The 20,009-nt window shown below is 46.5% G+C and overlaps 1 protein-coding gene across 10 annotated transcripts in view; it reads left to right on the top strand.

The window, feature by feature from the left end:
- Positions 1-20,009, top strand: part of LOC127000324 (heterogeneous nuclear ribonucleoprotein L-like) — a 268,424-nt gene that overhangs the window by 227,029 nt on the left and 21,386 nt on the right. For all 10 annotated transcript variants that reach the window (XM_050863912.1, XM_050863915.1, XM_050863918.1 and 7 more), the window contains 2 exons: positions 5,223-5,319; positions 11,722-11,785. In XM_050863912.1, the coding sequence (XP_050719869.1) occupies positions 5,223-5,319; positions 11,722-11,785 (161 nt within the window). The remainder of the gene's footprint in view (positions 1-5,222; positions 5,320-11,721; positions 11,786-20,009) is intronic.

Below are 20,009 nucleotides of genomic sequence, written 5' to 3'. Positions count from 1 at the left end.
AAAAAATCATGAGTAACCTAAGATTGTAAAAAAAGTAGAGAGGAAGGATGATGCATAAGAAGGAAGCTGAGGTAGAGAAAGATGGAGAAGCATTGAGAGAAGATAGGATCGATAGAAGAATAGAAGATAAAGCAGTGAATGAAGTGAACGTAGAGAAGAGATAAGAGAAAAAAAAACATCATGGGTAACCTAAGAACATAAAAAAGGGAAGTAGATGAAGGAAAGAAAATGGAGTAAAGGATGGAACAGGAGTTAGATTATAGAAGAAACAGTAGAAGTAGATAAAGAGGAGGAAATACGAAGAACAGAGAAGAGAAGCAAAGCAGGGAAGACTTAAGACATAAAATAGAAGTTCATGTATTAAAGAGAATATAGGAAAAATAAAAGGAACAGAACTGACACGGTAGATCAGAAAACAAATGTAGATGAAAAGAAGGAAATATGAGAATTGCAAGGCCATAGGTGACACAAGAAGACACAACATGAAAAACAAACAAAAAAAACAGCAGTAATAGTCTGACAGGTCGAGGTAGAATGACACGCATACTATTGGCACTCAGGCGTTGTTAGGTCATGTGTTATTGGTGGCATGTGTATGGGGGGGGGGTAGAGGGTGGTGCCAGTGACGTTCGGTGGCACTCATTATTACACAGGCACGACAGGGACACATGCCGGACCTTGTGGCACTGTGGAGGGACACGACGCACTGTACCGAGGCCTTGTATGGGCAGGAAAGGTTCACGGAGGGTTGAAAGGGGTTGGAACAGCTTAATAATAGTTTTGAATAGGTTTGTGACTCTGTAGCTTCTTTAATTTCCCTTTATTTTATTTCCTCTTTCCCCTCTTCTTGTATCCTCTTTCCTCTTCCTTTCCCTACATTACCCTTCCTTTCTTTCATTTCTTCCTCTTTCCCCTCTTCTCGTATCCTCTCCCCTCTTCTTCCTTTCCTTATCTTACCCTCCTATATACCTTACCTCATCTCCTGTTCTACCTTCTCACCCTCTTCTGTTCCTCTACTTCCCTCCCATATCTACCGTACCTCTCCTCCGCCTACCTTCCCTTCCACCCCATTCCTCCCCAGTAGCTACACACTTGCCAGGGGAGGAGACGGGGGGAGAGGAGGAAGAGGGGGGAGAGTACCACAGGGGGGGAGAAGGGGGGACGTTGACAAATGGGGAGTCGTGGCCCCGGTCGATCATGGTAGTGGGGGAGGGCCTCTTATGCGTCTTCGGGGAGCGGGGAGACTAAGGAGGGGAGAGGCTGTTAGGACGCCTGGGAAAGGAGGAAAGAGGGGAATGTCCTTAGAAAAAAGTGGGGGAGGAAAAAGAGGTGGGAGGAAAAATAGACTATGGAGGAGAGTTCTTAGGCCTTGGGGGGGGAGAGAGAGAGAGAGAGAGTTCTTGGGTAATTTGGGAAAGTAGAGGAAGGGGAAAGGAGGAGGAGGTGGGAGAGAAAGAGAGGAGGAAGAAAGAATATGATAAGGAAGAGAGAGAGAGAGAGAGAGAGAGAGAGAGAGAAGGGGGGACCCATTGAAAGGGGCGACGGGAAAGAGGGAAGAAGTGGAAGATAAGGTAAAAGAAAGAGGGGCGATGAAACAAGAGAGAGAGAGAGAGAGGAAAAAGGTGTCTGGCCAGGGGTGGAAGAGGAAAGGAAAAAAAGAGGAAAAAAAGGGAGAGGCTAGGACAAGGGAAGAGGGGAGATAAAAAAATGGACTAGAAAGGGGAGGAAAGAAAGAAGGGAAGAGGTGGAAATTTAGGTCAAGGGAAAGAGGAAAAAGGGGAGAAAGATAGACTAAGTAAAGAAGGGAGGAAAAAAAGAATAGGTTGAGAAAGGGAGGCGAGGGGAAAAAAAGGGAAGAATTGAAGGATAAGATAAGGGAAAGAAAGGAATGGGGAGAGAGAGGAAAGAGGGGAAAGGGGAGAAGAAAAATAAACTAGAGAAGGGAGGAAAGAAAAGGATAGTTGGAGAAAGGGAGAAAAAGGGGAAAAGGGAAGAATTAAAAGGATAAGTTGAGGGAAAGAGAAGAAAGGGGAGAGGGGAGAAGAAAGATAAACTAAAAAAGGGAGGAAAGAAAAGGATAGTTGAAGAAGGGGAGAAAGAGGGGAAAAAGGAAAGAATTATAAGGATAAGTGAAAGAGAAGATAGGGGAGAGAGAGGAAAGAGAGAAGAGGTTAGAGGTAGTGGAGGGAGCTGGAGGAGGAAGAGAAGAAGAGGGGGAGGAGGAAAGAGGGGAGAAGACTTTAGAGGTAGTGGAGGAAACCGGAGGAGGAGGAGGAGGAAAGAGGGGAGAAGAGGTTAGAGGTAGTGGAGGAAACCAGAGGAGGAGGAGATCATGGCTTGGCTTACTTCTAATCTTCCTTTTTTATTTTTTTCTATTTTTTTCTCTTCCTTTCTTTACTTTTCCTTCCTTTGTCCCTCTTTGGTAGCTGCTGTGACCCATCTCTCTCTCTCTCTCTCTCTCTCTCTCTCTCTCTCTCTCTCTCTCTCTCTCTCTCTTCCTCTTCCTTTCCTCCTATATTTTTTTCCTCCCTCCCTGACTCTTCCATCTTCCTTATCCCTCCAATATTCTTCTCTCCCTCCTCCTCCTCCTCCTCCTCCTCCTCCTCAGTTTCCCTTTCCTCTCCCTCCATTTACCCTCTTAACCTACAAGCTGTCTTATCTCCCCTTCCTCTCCCCTCCCTCCCTTCTTCTTCCTCCTCCTCTTCCTCCCCTCACTCACATCCCTATAAACAGAGGCTTAAATCTCCCCATCTCCATCCTCCTCTTCCCTCCTTATCTCCCCTCTTCCCTCCTCCTCCCCCTCCTCTTCCTCCTCCTCCTCCTCTTCCTCCTCCTCCTCCTCCGCACTATGTCAACAGATCTTACCAAACCTCCTTCCGTTCCCCTTTCTCCCTTCCTCCTCCTCCTCCTCCTCCTCCTCCTCTTCTCTTTCCTCTCCCTTTCAGTATGTCAACAGATCCTAAACTCCCTCCTCCTCCTCTTCCTCTTCCTTCACCTCGTCGTCTTTCTCTCCTCCTTCACCTACTTCTTCCCTTCATTTATCCTTCCTTCCTTCCTTCCTTCTTTCCTATCTTTCTCTTTTTCAATTTTCTTTATCTCCTCCTTCCTCTCCTCCTTCTCCTCCACTCCACCTACATCTCTTTTCCTCCATTTCTCCTCCTCCTTTCAAACGTATCCTTCTTTCCTTTCTCCTCCTCCTCCTCCTCCTCTGAGTGTGTCAACAGAGCTTCTCGTAATCAATAGAAAAACCCATGAAAGGCTTCCTTAAAGTTTGAGAGAGAGAGAGAGAGAGAGAGAGAGAGAGAGAGAGAGAGGGGGGGCAGAGGGACCATCTTCCTCCATCTTTTGTTCTTTTTTTTTGTTCTTTTCTTTTTTTCTTTCCTTCCTCCGTCTTCCTCAACCCCCCTTTCCTCCATGTTTCCTCCTCCTCCTCCTCCTCCTCTTCCCTAGTGAGTTTTCCCATATCGAAATGTCATTTAGAGATGATGTGCATCCTTTGTCAGAGAGAGAGAGAGAGAGAGAGAGAGAGAGAGAGAGACCTCCGCAGCTGTTCCCTTCACACAATCTCACGCGAGTCGTTATAATATGAAAAGAAGGTTCAATTTTACCTTCTGTGATTGGCAATTTAAATTAGTCTCTCTCTCTCTCTCTATATCTCTCTCTCTCTCTCTCTCTCATTCATATTTTATTTGTTTTCTTTTATCCTGATTGAGAGAGAGAGAGAGAGAGAGAGAGAGAGAGAGACTTATGGGGGTCAGATTTCTTGTGTGTGTGTGTGTGTGTGTGTGTGTGTGTGTGTGTGTGTGTGTGTGTGTGTGTGTGTGTCAGTGAGGGATTGTTTGGACTGACTTAGTTATATTATTGTTGATGTTACGCCCCTCCTCCTCCTCCTCCTCTTCCTCCTGTTGCTCATTTGTCTTCCTCCTCCTCTTTTTCTTCCTGTCCTGTCTTCTCGATCCCCTTCTTCTCCTCTTCCTTTTCAGCTTTTTTTTCCTCCTCCTCCTCCTCCTCCTCTCTGTTTACCCTCAATAACAGCGCTGTTTGGTTAGTGGTTTGTACAAGTTTGCGGTGTGTGTGTGTGTGTGTGTGTGTGTGTGTGTGTGTGTGTGTGTGTGTGTGTGTGTGTGTGTTTATTTTATCTTTTATTTTTTACTATAAAATTTGGTGTGTATGTGTGTTTCCCATTTTATTTATTTTTATTTATCTATTTATTTATTTGCTAATTCATTGATTGGTTGATTGGATTTACCTCTCATCCAATTACAGTGACGCGTGACGTACCTGTTCTGAACACATACCTGTATTCTGTCAATTAACGAGCTCAGGTGTGCAATGAATATGATCATCCCCCAAGGCTAATGAGTCCGACCCGTCAATTACCTGCGACTCTCCTGGCGTTTTAATGAGGCCGGCAATCGTTTAAGAGGCCAGCTGTTAAATTGTCACCTGCCTGCCGCTAGTTGAGTGTCCAGGTGATTAAGGGAGAGTCGACACCTGCATTTAGAAAGGGAAAGTGATAATTAGATAAGGTGAACGAGAGAGAGAGAGAGAGAGAGAGAGAGAGATGGCGTTTGCAGGAGAGAAGGAAAGAGTGAACGAAGGAATGAAAAAGAGAGAGAGAGAGAGAGAGAAGTGAACACGTAATATTTAGAATCCAAACGCACTGAAAGAGAATTTGCTGCCCGGATCTGGTTTATAAGCATTGCCAAGCCTCTTATTCCCTCCTCCACCTCCTCTCTCTCTCTCTCTCTCTCTCTCTCTCTCTCTCTCAGGTTTATGTGAAGCGAGGCAGGTGGGGAGGAGGGGGGGATGCTGGGACAGGTATTGGTTTTGGCTTCAGGTAACTCTTATTTCACCTGTGACTAATTAACAAATCTGTATACGCGTGGAATTCCTGGTAGTCTTGTTTCATCTACCTGCAATTAATCAACTTTTATTATCTTGTATAGGTGCAGTACTTAGCAGGCTTTCCTTTTTTTTTTTATTTTTTTTTTTATTTATTTAAATTTTTTTTTATTACCGGCTTCATTTGCTGTAAAATAGAAAAAAAATCAGCAAAACGTTCACGCCATGTCAACATTCATATGGTGCTGATTAGGCAGGAGTTCATTGTGCCCTGGTTGTCTTGTTTTACCCACTTATTTGATTTCTTTATCCCATGTGCATTTGTTACCACTTTTTAATCAAGCAATCAGCGCACCTTTCCTTAACTCACTCTCCACGTTTGACGGCATCGACCCCGCCACACGAGCGCGCGAGGGGCTGCAGGGAGCTGACATCTATTCCGGCTGCTGCACCCTCAGGATCGAGTATGCTAAGGTGAGTGTTGGAGAGAGAGAGAGAGAGAGAGAGAGAGAGAGAGAATGAGGAAGGAAGGAAAAGAGCGAGGTCGGTATTATAAGACTTTCGCTTCTCACATCAACTATTTCTAAAGGACAAAGAGGGGGTCACTCGGGTTCTAATGAGTGTTTCTTCAGGCTCATGGTACAGAGGAAGGGTCAAACTACCACGGGGGTCATGAAACTACTCCTATAAATGCCCACAACTCCTACGAAAGCCTTGTCAAATATGTGTTCTTGGGCGATGGTCTTATTATACAAACCTGAGTGAATAGGAAGGAAGGGTAGGGAAAGAGGAGGGGGAAGTTGAGGGTATGGAAGTAGGAGAGAGTTAGAAGAGGGAGAAAGTCTAGGGAGAGTGGAAGGGAAAGAGAGTGAGGGAGGAAGGGAAAGAAGGATAAAGTTGGAGTATGAAAGTAGAAGAGGGAGAGAATGTAATAAGAGTAGGAGGGAAGAAGTAAATAAGGAAGAAAAGGAGGAAAAGAAAGGAAGAGAAGGGAGAAAGTTGGGGAGTAAAGGAGTAGGAGATGGAAAAAAGGAAGGGAGAGATAAGAGTGAGAGAGAGAGTGAGAAAGAGTAAGCGAGAGAGGTTGAAGGTTTTGTTTGTGTTAATTTGATATATATTTATTTCCTATTTTGTGTCACCCAGCTTCATCCTATTTTTGTCATTGTTGCATTTCTTATCACTCACTATATTGCACTTCCTCCTCCTCCTCCTCCTCTTTCCTCTTTTTTTTCCTCCATCGTACTCCATGGCCTCGTCGTCTTCTTCCTCTTCTTCCTCCTCTTTTTTTTTCCTCTTCATATTCTCCTTTTTACCATCTTCCTCTCAGCTGCTTCCCCCTCCTCCTCCTCTTCCTCCTCCTCCTCCTGCGGCCCTTATCATTATTGTTGTCCTCTTTACACTGGTCCTCCTCCTCCTCCTCCTCCTCCTCTTCTCGGTGTGTTGGAGGCAATATGGAGGAAAGGAGACCAACCTTATCCCTCCTCAACCTGGGATTATGAGAAGAAGAGGAGGAGGAGGGAAGGAAGGAAGGAAGGGAAGCGTGAAAAATGTTCCTCCCTTCTTTCCACCTTTCTTTCCTTCCCTTCCTTTGCTGTGTCATTTTCTCCTCCTACCTCTCTCCTTCCTCCTTTCTCCTTTTATTATTCCTCCTCTTCAATCTTTCCTCCCTTCCTCCTCCTCTTCTTGTTTATTCTTATCTCTATCTCTCCTCCCCTTTCGTTAGTTTAGTAGATTTTCATTCCCTTCCCTTCCCTTCCCTTTCCTTTTTTGTTTTCCCTTCTCTTCTAATTTGCTTTTTTTTTTCATTTCAACCTTTTCCTTCCATCCTTTCTCTTTCCTACATTTTTCAGATTCTCTCTTTCCTCTCCTTCCCTTTCCTTCCCTTCTCTTCCATTATCTCTTATTATAGTTTCCGTATCTTTTATTTACCTATTTTTTTTCCTTTCCTCTTTCTCCTCTAATCTCCTCTTCTTTCCTTATCTCCTTAACATTGTATCTTTGCCTTCTATTTCCTTTTCTTATCTCACCTTCCCTTTCAACTCATTCCCTTCTCTTCTCATTTTTTTCCTTTCCCTTCATCTTTCCTTCCTTATTTCTCTCACTTCTCTTCCCTTCCCTTTTATGTGTTCCCTCTCTCTTCTTTACCTATATTAGTCTCCTCTCTTCTATCCTTCATCTCTCTCTCTCTCTCTCTCTCTCTCTCTCTCTCTCTCTCTCTCTCTCTCTCTCTCTCTCTCTCTCTCCCATCAGTGTCACCGCGCCAGCCCACAAAATGAATGTGATGAAACACTGTAATGGTGAACAAGGGTGGTGAGAGAGAGAGAGAGAGAGAGAGCACCAACACGCCTCAGTTGATCTGTACAATGCTGACGCCGCTACACTCTCTCTATCTCTCTCTCTCTCTCTCTCTCTCTCTCTCTCTCTCTCTCTCTCTCTCTCCTAGTCATTGTTCTATCTCCCATTTCCTCCCTTTTCCCTTTATCTCCTCCCTTCTTTCCCCTTTCTTCCTCTCTCCCTTCCTCCACTTTCCCTCCATCCCTCCACTTTCCCTCCATCCCTCCTCCCCCTCCCCCTCCCACTCTCTTTCCCCTCTATTTCCCCTCTGTACACACTTCACACTAATCCACCACACACACACACACACACACACACACACACACACACACACACACACGGGGCTATAATCTTGTTTTATTAAGAATTTCATTAAGTAAATTCCAGTGATTGAGTTTGTATACAGTTTTCATAACGTGGTTTTGGGATATGAGAGAGAGAGAGAGAGAGAGAGAGAGAGTTGTGGGAAAGAGCGGATGGGAGGGGAAATGAGGCAAGAGGAGAGGGAAAGGGATGAGAGAGAGAGAGAGAGAGAGAGAGAGAGAGAGAGAGAGAGAGAGAGAGAGAGAGAGAGAGCTTGTGTTGTCATCGTTATGAGACAAAATGTGTGCACACGCCCCTGATAAATGACCTGACACACACACACACACACACACACACACACACACACACACACACACACACATTGTTCTGAAAATTTATAAATATTGGATGGAGGGTAAAATATTGAGAGAGAGAGAGAGAGAGAGAGAGAGAGAGAGAGAGAGAGAGAGAGAGCGATATCACCATCACCTTTAACAGTCATTCTCATACACAGTGGCAAAGCTCCTTTCGACCCCTTCCCCCTTCCCCTGCCCCCTTTGAGGTCATGTCACGTATATAGCAGAGAGGTCATGCGAGGTCACGTAAGAGAGAGTCAAGGTCACGGAGGAGGCTGTGTGTGGGGGGGGGGGGGTCATTGAATGCAGGGAAGGTCATAAATTACTCTTCGAAGCATGACCCGGAAATAGCCACGGGTTGAGTGTGGTTAAATTTGGGTTGAGTTGTGGTGTTGGTCGAGGAGGAGGGGGAGGAAGGAGGATGGAAGGAAGGAAGGAAGGAAGGAAAGAAGGGGAGGTTTGAGGAGGTAGGGGGAAGAAGGAATAGGTGTAGGAAGGAAGGAGGGAATGAAGGAAGAAAAGGGAGGTTTGAGGAGGCACAAGAAAATAAGGAATAAGTGTAGGAAGGAAGGAGAGAAGGAAGGAAGGAAAGGGAGTTCTGAGGAGGTATAATAAAAGAAGGAAAAAGTGTAGAAAGGAAGGAAGGAAGGATAGGGAGGTCTGAGGAGGTATAAGAAGGAAGGAAAGGGAGGTCTGAATAGGTATTGGAAAGAAAGGAAGGAAGGAAAGGTACAGAGGAAGGCTGAAAGAAGCGTAAAACTAGAGGAGGAATGAGGGAAGTGGAGAAAGCGAGGATGGAAAGGGATAGGGAAATTAAGATAAGCGAAAAAGAAGTGGAAGGCAGGAAGAATGAAGTGGAGAAAAAGCAGAAAGATAGGAATGGAAGAATAAATTGTAGATGATAAGGAAAGGAAGTAGTGGAAGAAGAGAAAAGGAGAAGGAAAGGAAGGAAAATAAGAATAGGACAAGAAAGAAAAGAAAGGAACATTAACTGGATGAAGGAAAAAAGATAAAAAGAAGAAAATGAGGAATAGGAGAGAAGGGGAAGAAGAGTAAAGAAGGGGAGAAAACGAGAGACGGAAGAGAGAGAGAGAGAGAGAGAGAGAGAGAGAGAGAGGGGGGGGTGATCACCTGTCGTGTGTTGCGTCAAGAGGCGAGACTCGGGTGCAGAAAGGTGTGGTAGGTGAGCACAGGTGTGGGAGAAGCTCATTAGCGACAGGTGTGTGTGAGAGAGAGAGAGAGAGAGAGAGAGAGAGAGAGAGATTTTTAAAGATCCCTTAAAAACACACACACACACACATGAATTTGTTGTACATATTTGATGTTATGTAAAATGTCGAGTGTGTGTGTGTGTGTGTGTGTGTGTGTGTGTGTGTGTGTGTGTGCTTACGAGTTAATTCCTCAAGCATCTTTGGCGGTAAGAATGAAAGCGTTTGTGTGTGTGTGTGTGTGTGTGTGTGTGTGTGTGTGTGTGTGTGTGTGTGTGCTTAAGTCTTACATCCTCCTCTTCCTCCTCTTTTAACCTCTTCTGTCTGCTCTTGATCTTCCTTCCTTCCTCTTCCTCCTCCACCATCCACTTATTCCTTATCTTCGCTTCTACCTCTTCCTCCTTCCTCATTTTCTTCTTTTTTTATCTTTTCTTTCACTTCTTCTTTTCCTTCTTCCATTGTAGTCCTTCGTCCTCTTCTCTTCCTTCTCTTCTTCCACCTCTTCTCATCTTCCTCCTCCTCCGCTACCACTTCCCTCCCTCATTTTCTTCCATTCCTCCTCCTCCTCCTCTTTCTTCTCTTCCTCCTTCGACTGATAAGAGGAAGACAATAGTGGAGTCTTTACCACCTCTTCCTCTTCCAAATTTCCTCCTCCTCCTCCTCCTCCTCCTCCTCATAATGCAAGGGAAGAGGAAGACAACATCGAAAAATTAATCATTGCCTCTTCCTTATTTTCCTTCTTCCTTTCTTCCTTCCTCCTCCTCCTCTTCTTCTTCCTCTTCTTCATTTCATCGTCTTTCTTTCCATCCCTTCCCCTTTCCTTCTTCCTTTTCCTGTGCCTCCTACCAGTCTACCTCCTCCTCCTGAGAGAGAGAGAGAGAGAGAGACGGCAGCAGCTCCGGAGTAAGACAAACCTTGGGACAGACTCGGTAATCAGACTTGCAAATCCAGCCCAACTTTTGTCGCCTCGAGAGCAGAGTTGTCGAAGTCAATACACGTCGTCAGGAGGAGGAGGAGGAGGAGGAAAAGAGGACTGCTGAAGACGCGAAGACTGACGACTCAATCCAACTCCTCCATCACCCTCTCTTCTTCCTCCTCCTCCTCCTCCTCCTCCTCCTCCTCCTCGTAAAGCCTCTTACCTGCCAATCCTCTTACTTTATATTGTTTTAATGCTTTTTTAGGTTCTTCCGAGCTCGGGTTTGCCTGTTAAGTGATTTTTCGAGGGTTAGTGTTGGGAGGGTGGGGTGTGTGGGGTGTGTGTATATGTGTGTGTGTGTGTGTGGAGGAAAGAAAATCATGGAACTTGGCTTACACGATAGACTTTTGTTTCTCTCTCTCTCTCTCTCTCTCTCTCTCTCTCTCATTATCATCAATGTTATAGTTACTTTAAATCCTCATGTTCTCTTTCACTCATTTCTATATTTTTTCTCCAACTTTTATCCCCATTTTTATCCATATCCATTTTTCTCCTTTTTCTTTTCACTCAATCTCACTTTTTATCTCCACCATTTCTCATCATTTCTCTTTACTGTATATCTCTATATATCCTCTTATTTGTTCCCTATTTCTCCTCACCATTTCTCAACATTTTTCTTTTTTATTTCTCTTCATTTCAACGTCTCCACCATTTCTTTTCGTTTCTCTTTACTGTTTCTCTCCCTATATCGTCTAATCTGTACCCCATTTCTCCTCACCATTTCTCAACATTCTTTTTTATTTCTCTTCATTTCAACGTCTCCATCATTTCTTTTCGTTTCTCTTTACTGTTTCTCTCCCTATATCGTCTAATCTGTACTCCATTTCTCCTCACCATTTCTCTCCATTTTTCATTCTCTTCATCTCAACGTCGCTTTTTTCACCTTTGCTTTTCTTGTCCTCCTCACATTGTCCTCATGTTTACCCTTCCCTTGTTCGCCCTGCCTCGCCCTCCTTTCCCCCCCCCCCCCTTCCCCCTCCCTCCCACTCTTCTTTACTCTCCCCTTTCCCCCCTTGTTCGCCTTGCCTCGCCCTCCTTCCACCCCCCCTTCCCCCTCCCTCCCACTCTTCTTTACTCTCCCCTTTCCCCCCTTGTTCGCCTTGCCTCTCCCTTCCCCTCCTCCCCCTCACCTTGTCCTCCCCTGTGTCACCTGTTCATTAGTCAGCAAGTCACCTGTTTGCCTGCCTGGCTTGTCTTGCTTTTCTTCGTTGTTTGTCAGTTTTTTTTTTCTTGTTCTTGGGTTTGTTTTGTTCTATTTTTTCCTGTTTTCATTTTTATTATTATTGTCTTTTTTCTTGATCTTTCTTATTTTTTCTTGATATCTTATTTTTTTTATTTTTTTCATTACCTCTTTTTATTTCTGCTATTGCCACTACTTTTCCTTCTACAACTACTGCAACCTTTTTCTTCCTCTTCTTTTTTTTCTACTACTACTACTACTACTACTACTTTTAATATCTTTTTTATACCTTTTTTATTTTTCCTTTCATACTTTTTTCCCTCGATCTGTTTTTTCTCCTTTCTTTTTTTTCTTTTTCCTTTTCCTTTTTTTCCTTCATGCCGTTCTTCTTCACAATTGCATCTTACTTTAAACCATCCCATTCCCCCTCTTCTTCCTCCTCCTCCTCACCATCATCATCACCACCATCATCTTCCCACTTGTACACCTTACCTGACGTTCTCCTTGCCTCGTCCACAGCCCAGCAAGCTGAACGTGTACAAGAACGATGCCGAGAGCTGGGACTTCACAAACCCCAATGTCGGTAAGTAACCCCTCAACCTTTAACCCCACAACCCCATATAACACCCCTTGCCCTTGCCCCTCACCCCTCTCCTACCCCCCAACTGCCTCCTCATAGCTTGGGGAAGGTGATTGGGAGGGTGATAAGGGACGTAGAGGTTGTATATTATCTGTAGGTGTCTGTTGGTAATTGTTATTGTGGAAGTAGTATTGTTAGTAAGGCAGTTGGTAGTAGTAATGTTAGTTGGCTATAATAGGTCTAAATGTAGGGGTGTTGTAGTAGTTGAGGTGGTAGTAGTAGTAGTAGTAGTAGTCTGTTGAATTAAAAGAAAATGAATTAGGAACAAAAATTAGGCCTATTCTTAATACTGAAGGATATTTAAACGTTTATTCTCCCAATGAAAGAAATATTTAAAAGCTAGAATCTTCGTCTATGTCAACATCACAATTATTATTATTACTATCATTATTATTATTATTATCATTATTATTATTATTATTATCATTGATGTCGAAGTGCTAACCAAATACTCTTGCTGTTGATTTTGTTGTTGTTGTTGTTGTTGTTGTGAGGCGAGAGAGGTGAGGGTGAGGTTACGGCTCCTACACTGCACAAGAACACCCTCAGCGACGTCCTTCAGGCCCTCTGGCGGCGGGCGGGGGGCGTGGAGGGGTTGGAGGTGAGCGGGAAGGTAGTGGTGGTGGTGGTGTTGCTACTGCGGGTGTTAGCGTATCACCGCCCCTTCCCCCCCCCCTTCCCCCATTCATCACATCTCCTTCCTTCCTTTCTGTCTCCTTTCCTCCATTTCTTCTATACTTTTCTCCCTTTCCTCCTTTCCTTTATTATTTTTTCCCTTTCTGCTTTCCCTATTTCGTTCCGTCCTTTCTACTCTTCCTTTTCATTTTCTTTCTATACTTTTTTTCCCTTTCTTTCCTCTATTAATGTTTCCCTTTCTGCTTTCCCTATTTCGTTCCGTCCTTTCTACTCTTCATTTTATTTTATTTTTCCCTTCCTCCCTCCTTATACTTACCCTTTCGTTTTCCTCTTCCTTATCTTCCTTTTTTTTTTAAGCTTTATTACTCTCACTACATTCCTTTCCTCCTCCTTTTCCTCCTTCTACTTCCCTTTTTCATCCTCGTCCAGTTCCCTCCTTCATATTTTTCTTCCTTCGTGGACCTCGATTTCCCTTTTCTTATTCCTCCTCCTCCTCCATCATCACTCCAGCATCTCTCATCTCCCACCTTTCCCTCTCTCCCCCTTAATATACCAGCAAAATCTTCCCCCTCCTCCCCCTCTCCCCACGCCCCCCGCCGCCCACCACTACCACCACCACCACCACCACCACCCACGCCCACTCTTGCCCGCCCCACGCCCACTTTTGAGAGAGGGGGGAAATGGGGTAGGAGGGAGGGGGGTGGTATGGTAGTCTCCCCCCTCTCCACTCCGCCGCCGCCACCACCACAATCACCACCACCACCACCACCACCACCATTCAATCATACTCATTTCCTTCACACTTTTTTTTTTACGATTTAAGGGAAAAGAAATCAAATCCGCCATATTTTTCCCTCTTTTCTATTTACTTTATATTTTTCTCTTCGACTTCGTGTTGTTGTTGTTAGTTTTTTTTCCGTATTGGTCGTGGATTTTCTTTTTCTTCCTTTTTCTTCCTTCTTCCTCTTCGTCAATCCTGTGAGAAGACAATATACAAGACAAGACAACAAGACCACAACAACAACAACAAGTACAACAAGACACCTCCACCACCACTACCAACAACTCCACCTCCTCCACCACTACAACCGTCACCCCGCCAGTAGGCCGCCCCGTGTGTATGTGTGTGTGTGTGTGTGTGTGTGTGTGTGTGTGTGTGTGAATGAGAGAGAGAGAGAGAGAGAGAGAGAGAGAGAGAGAGAGAGAGAGAGAGGAAGCGTGACTGTCCTCGTTGAACATTTCCTCTTCCCGTTTCTGTGACACATTTTCTCCTCCTCCTCCCTCCCTGGTGACAGTGGTGCGACAAGACTTTCCTTCCCTCCACAATCTTGGTCTCGTGCTCTTCGAGGCCACCTGACAAATATTCCGGGTGGGGGCGTTTCCTGTACACTGTGTGTATGTGTGTGTGTGTGTGTGTGTGAGAGAGAGAGAGAGAGAGAGAGAGAGAGAGAGAGGTGCCTGGCGGGGCGGGGCGGGGCGGGGCAGCACACAGGGGTGCCGCACACCAGCACATCACCACACGCCGCCCCGGGAGGGAGCGGCGCGGCGGGCGGCAGGCGGGGGGGGTGCGCCTCCCGCCACACCACCACACATCGGCCGCCCGGTCGGTGCATGACAAACAATAACACTCTGGCCCCGCCACAGACAGAGCCACAGAAGACTTGCCACACAGACGCGGAGCCTCCCGCCAGCACCCGCTGCCTCTGTGCGCCACAGTGTTATTGTTGTCATGTGTCGCCCCGCAGCCGTGTGCCAATGTGTGTTCTGTGTGCAGGGAGAGGCGCCCGCACGCCTGCACGCCCGCACCGCCTGGAGCCGCCCCGGGCCTGCCTCGCCCCGCCCCGCCGACACCCCTGACCCCGGCCCCACCCGCCGCCAGGCCCGGCACGCTAAGGTAAGCCTTGCTCCTCTCTCCCTGCTCCACGCCGCCGCCGCCGCCGCCAACGCGGGACAAAGTGCTCGGGCGGGGGGACGGGGGGCGGCCCCTGCCAGGCCGCCCCCCGCCCTGGCCCCCGGCCCGCCTTGCCGCCGGAAGCCGGGAACAAGCCGACGCCTCGGACAGCCTTCGTCGAGGGAAATTCCGAAGGTGTCCTCCGCGTGTGGGCGGGAAGGGAGGGAAGAAGGGGGTGCGAGAGGTGGGCGGGGGGCGGGGGTGTGCGCGGCGGCGGGGCTGCGGGCGCGCGGCGGCGGCAGGTGGCGGCGGTATTGACGTGTGGGGCCGTGACGGCGTGATGCAGCATTGTGGTGCAGGCGGGGCGGGGCGGGGCGGGGCGCACCTCCACCACGCCCCGCCCCGCCCCGTGCCCCGGCAGTGCTCAGCGGGGCAGACCAGGTCACCCCGCTGAAGGCAGACCCTCCACGCTGACAAAATGGCGGACAAGACTAAAGACTTATTCACCTTCTCAGTTACTCTCCTCATTCACTCACGCATTTACTCACCCACTTAGTCACCCATTCACTCAGAGGGGCGGCGGAGAGGCTTGCCGGGGGGTAGGGGGCTGACACACACACACACACACACACACACACACACACACACACACACACACGCACACACACACGCACACACACGGTACCTTGATGGGACGCCTCTGATCAAGTATTTAAGACGTCTTATAGTCGCTTGTGAGGGGAGGAGGAGGAGGAGGAGGAGGATCATCATCATGGGGGCGTGAATGTAGGTAGGTTTCCCCTCCATCCATATCCCCTCTAACCATCCCCCGCTTCCTCCCCTCCCCCTTCCTCCTCCCTTTCCCCTCCCTCCCCTCGGTTGCATCTCAGCTGATATTAATTATAGCAAGAAGCAGATGGTAATTGTGCGAACCGGTGCCCTAGAAGGAGGAGTAGTAGTTGTAGTAGTAGTAGTAGTAGTAGCAGTACCGGTAGTAGTAGTAGTAGTAGCAGTACCAGTAGTAATAGTAGTAGCAGTAGTAGTAGTAATAATATTCGAAAAGACGAGAAAGTAATAATCTAAATGCGACTGCCGTGCTGAATTACATCCTTCATCTTCCTCCTCCTCCTCCTCCTCCTCCTCCTTTTAGTTTCTCTCTTCCTTCTTTTTATCTCAAGAGTATCGAGTGAAAAATATCTCTTCTTGTATCCCTGGAGACGCCTTCCTCCTCCTCCTCCTCTGTAACTGCTGCTACCCTCCTCTTCCTTCTCTTTTTTTTCCTTTTTCTTTTCTTGTTCTCACCTTTAATCTGTTTCTTTTTCTCTTTTTCTTCAATTCTTGACATTCCTTCTTCTCTCTCTCTCTCTCTCTCTCTCTCTCTCTCTCTCTCTCTCTCTCTCTCTCTCTCTCTCTCTCTCTCTCTCTCTCTCTCTCTCTCTCTCTCTCTCTTCATTCAGCCTTTCTCTTTTTTTTTCTTTTTCTTCCTCCTTTTCATTTTCGTTCCGTTTCTCCAGTTCCTCTTCGTTAACTCCTCCTCCTCCTCCTCTTCCTCTTCCTCTTTTAATCCTTTTTCCATATCGTTCTCAGTCATTAGTATTTTCCTCACATCGTTACCGTTTTTCCTCCTCCTCCTCCTCCTCCGTAATTTACTCTCCTCCTCCTCCCTCCCCCGCCTCCCCTCACCCCCCTGAAGGGTCTCAAGACGAAATTTTACTCGCTTTTTTTTTCGAGTTTTGGGCTAATGTTGGAAGATTCTTCGGCCATTAATCGCAAGGATGATAAGGAGACGAAGTTTGGTGGAGTTATTTATGAGGAGGAGGAGGAGGAGGAGGAGGAGGAAGGGTTAAAGAAGTGACGCGGAGGATCGGGTTGGTGGAGACATGAAGAGAGAGAGAGAGAGAGAGAGAGAGAGAGAGAGAGAGAGAGAGAGAGAGAGAGAGAGGGGGGGGGGGGTAAGAAGGAAAGGGAGAGAATGTAAGGAGGAGGAGGAACAACGAGAGAGAGAGAGAGAGAAGAATTTCTGTTCCTGCCAAGAAAATGGGAGTGAGTGAAATGAAAGTTTATTGCCTAGGAGAAAGAAGAAAGAAGAAAAAAAGAAGAAAAAGGAAGAAAGGAAATAATAGGAATAGAATGAGATGAAGGATGGAAACAAAAACAAAATAATGGAGGAAAAGGCTGTAAAAGAAATGTCTAGGAAGGAAGGAAGGAATAGAAAGTAAAGGAAAACAAGGAAGGCAAAAATAAAGGAGAATAGGGTATGAAGGAAGGCAGAAGGAAGGAAGGATAAGAAGGTTTAGAAAGAGATGAAGGAAAACAAAGGAAGGCAAAAAAATGGAACGATGGATATGAAAGAATGAAAAAAAAGAGGAGGGAAATAGGAATAGAAAGAAATGATGGAAAACAAAGGAAGGAAAAATAAAGGAATAAAGGATATGAAAAAGGGAAAATCAAGGAAGGAAGAAAGAAAGATGAAGGAAATAAAACAGGCAATATGTAAAGGGAAAAAAAGAATATGATAGAAAAGAAAGTAAAAAAAGAAGGAAGGAATAGGAAGGAAAGAAATAAAAAAAACAGGCGTGGAAAGGGAAGAAGGGAAGGAAGGAAGGAATTATATAGGAAGAACAAGAAAACGAAAAAGGAAGAGAAAAAGAAGGAAGGAAGAACGTATAGAAAGAGAGAAAGGAAGGAAGGAGGAAGGGTTGATAAAGGATGAAGGAAAGAAAAACGGAAGGAAGGAAAACTAGAAAGAGAAAGATAGGGAGGGAAGGGTGATGAGAGATAAGGGAAGGAAGGAAGGAAGGAAATACTACAAAGAAAGAGAAGAAGGAAGGAAGAAATTAAGAAGGAGGAGGAGGAGGCAAGAAGGCAACACATTTAACAAGGAAAACGAGGATAAGATGTGTGTGTGTGTGTGTGTGTGTGTGTGTGTGTGTGTGAAAGCCAGGTAGCGTAACTTCACCACCTGCTGATTAACACACACACACACACACACACACACACACACACACAGAGGTGGATATTAACTCTCCATCTTGAGGCAGGTAGTGTGGGAGGCTGGGCTTGAGAACTCTCCTAATGATCCTGCCTCTCCTCCTCCTCCTCTCTCTCTCTCTCTCTCTCTCTCTCTCTCTCTCTCTCTCTCTCTCTCTCTCTCTCTCTCTCTCTCTCTCTCTCTCTCTCTCTCTCTCTCTCTCTCTCTCTCTCTCTCTCTCTCTCTCTCTCTCTCTCTCTCTCTCTCTCCTCCTTTCTTTCCCTGCCAGTATCTTATCTTACTTTTCTCTTTCTCTCTCTCTCTCTCTATCTTTTTTTTTTTTTCTCTCTCTCTCTCTCTCTCTCCTTCTCTTCCTCTCCTTATCCTTTCCTTCCTTTATCTCCCGCTCCTTATCCTTTCCTTCCTATATCTCCCTTACTCTCCTTACCTTACCTTATCTTACCTAACCTAACCTAACCTTACCTAACCTAACCTTACCTTACCTTACCTTACCTAACCTTACCTTACCTAACGTAACCTAACTTAACCCTGCCTTACCTAACCTAACCTTACCTTGCCTTACCAAACCTAACCTTACCTTGCCTTACCAAACCTAACCTTACCTTGCCTTACCAAACCTCACCTAACCTAACCTTACCTAACTTAACCTTACCTAACCTAACCTAACCTAACCTTGCCTTACCTGACCTAACCTTACCTTGCCTTACCAAACCTAACCTTACCTTGCCTTACCAAACCTAACCTTACCTTGCCTTACCAAACCTCACCTAACCTAACCTTACCTAACTTAACCTTACCTAACCTAACCTAACCTAACCTTGCCTTACCTTACCTTACCTTACCTTACCTTACCTTGTCTAACCTAACCTTACCTTACCTTGTCTAACCTAACCTAACCCAACCTAACCTTACCTAACCTAACCTTACCTTGCCTTACCTAACCTTACCTTACCTTATCATACCTTACCTTACCTTACCTTACCTTACCTTACCTAACTTTACCTTACTTTACCCATATCCTTACCCAGAAGAGGAGGAGGAGGAGGAGGAGAGAGGTTGTCCTTATTAAACCCAAGTCTTCCTCACCCTCCCTCTTCCTCTCCTCCCTCCTAGTTCACCCGTGGAGGAGGAGGAGGAGGAGGAAGAGCAGGAAATTACAGTTCCGCTCAAGAGGACGAGGAGGAGGAGGAGGGAGGGGAGGGAGGAAGGGAGGTAATTGACTGGACATGGCCCTCTCCTCCTTCCCTCCTTACCTCCCTCCTCCTCCTCCTTATCTCCTCTCCTCTCCTCCTTTCCTCCTTCTTACCTCCATAGTGCCTTGACCGAACCACCTGCTCTCCTCCTCCTCCTCCTCCTCCTCCTCCTCCTCCCTCCCTCTCTCCCTCCCTTACTTTCCTTCCCTCCTCCTCCAGCCTCCCTGCTCTCCTCCTTTTCTTCCCTCTTCCCTATCTACCATTCCTCTTCTTCCTCCTCTTTTGCTCTTCTTCCTTCCTTCCTCTTACTTTCCTCTTACTTCTTTTCTCCCTCTCATTCTTTCCTCTCCCTTACCTAACCTTCCTCCCCTTCCTCCCTCATAACCCATATCTCCCCTCTTCCCTCCTCCTCCTCCTCCACACAAACTTGGGAGGGATTTTTGTCGTTCTGGAGACAAATTGAAGCGTGATTCTGGACGGGAAGGAGCGACTTTACCGAGTTTGAGGAGGAGGAGGAGGAGGAGGACAGATGGTTGAAGAGGGATGCTGTAAGACGAGGAGGAGGAAGAGAAGGGAGGGAAGGGGGGAAGTATTGAAGAGGAGGAGGAAGAGATGGAAGGGAGGGAGAAGATGAGGAAGAGGAGGGAAAAGATAGACAGGAGGGAGAGAGAGGAAGGGGAGATGAGGGGAAGAGAAGAGGAGGAGGAGGGAGTGAGTGAGTGAGGGAGGAAGAGATATACACTGGATGCTGTCTCTAAACGGGGCGGGATGTGGGAGGAGGAGGAGGAGGAGGAGGAGGGCAAGAAGACAATTTTAATCAATAGTTCTCTTACAGATCGACATTTCAGTGAGAGAGAGAGAGAGAGAGAGAGAGAGAGAGAGAGAATTTATTTTTCCTCACCACTGTTTTTTTCCCCCCCCTTTTTTTTTGTCTGATGCTTACGAGATGTGTGTGTGTGTGTGTGTGTGTGTGTGTGTGTGTGTGTGTGTGTGTGTGTGTGTGTGTGTGTGTGAAGGGGATGAATGGAGGGATTGGCTTGAACACGAACTGGAGAGAGGGAAAGTGAGGGGAGAGGAGAGAGAGGAAAAAATGGAAGGGGGAGAGAAGGGGGTGGAGGAGGAGGAAGGGAGGGAAGCGTGTAAGGGTGAGGAATGATTGAACACGGAGGGTGGGAGGGAGGAGGAAAGGGAGAGAAGGGAGAGGAGAGAAAGGGAGCAATTTGTATGTGGGAGGTAAGAGGAAGGGAGGAAAGGAAGGAAGATACTGCCTTAGAGAGAGAGAGAGAGAGAGCAAATGTTTTAAGCTGACGCAGTGGAAGGAAACGTAGGCATAAGAGGAAGAGGAGGAGGAGGAGGAGGAAGGGGAGGAAGAGGAGGTAGGAGTGGAAGAGGAGGTAGGGGAGGAAGGGGAGGAAGAGGAGGTAGGGGAGGGAGAGGAAGTTGGTTGGCTGCTTC

Source organism: Eriocheir sinensis, chromosome 18 (genome assembly GCF_024679095.1).
Source record: "Eriocheir sinensis breed Jianghai 21 chromosome 18, ASM2467909v1, whole genome shotgun sequence".
In the NCBI taxonomy this organism is placed as follows: Eukaryota; Metazoa; Arthropoda; class Malacostraca; order Decapoda; family Varunidae; genus Eriocheir; species Eriocheir sinensis.
The sequence above is the reverse complement of the archived record's forward strand: the minus strand, read 5'-3'. Positions and strand labels throughout refer to the sequence as shown.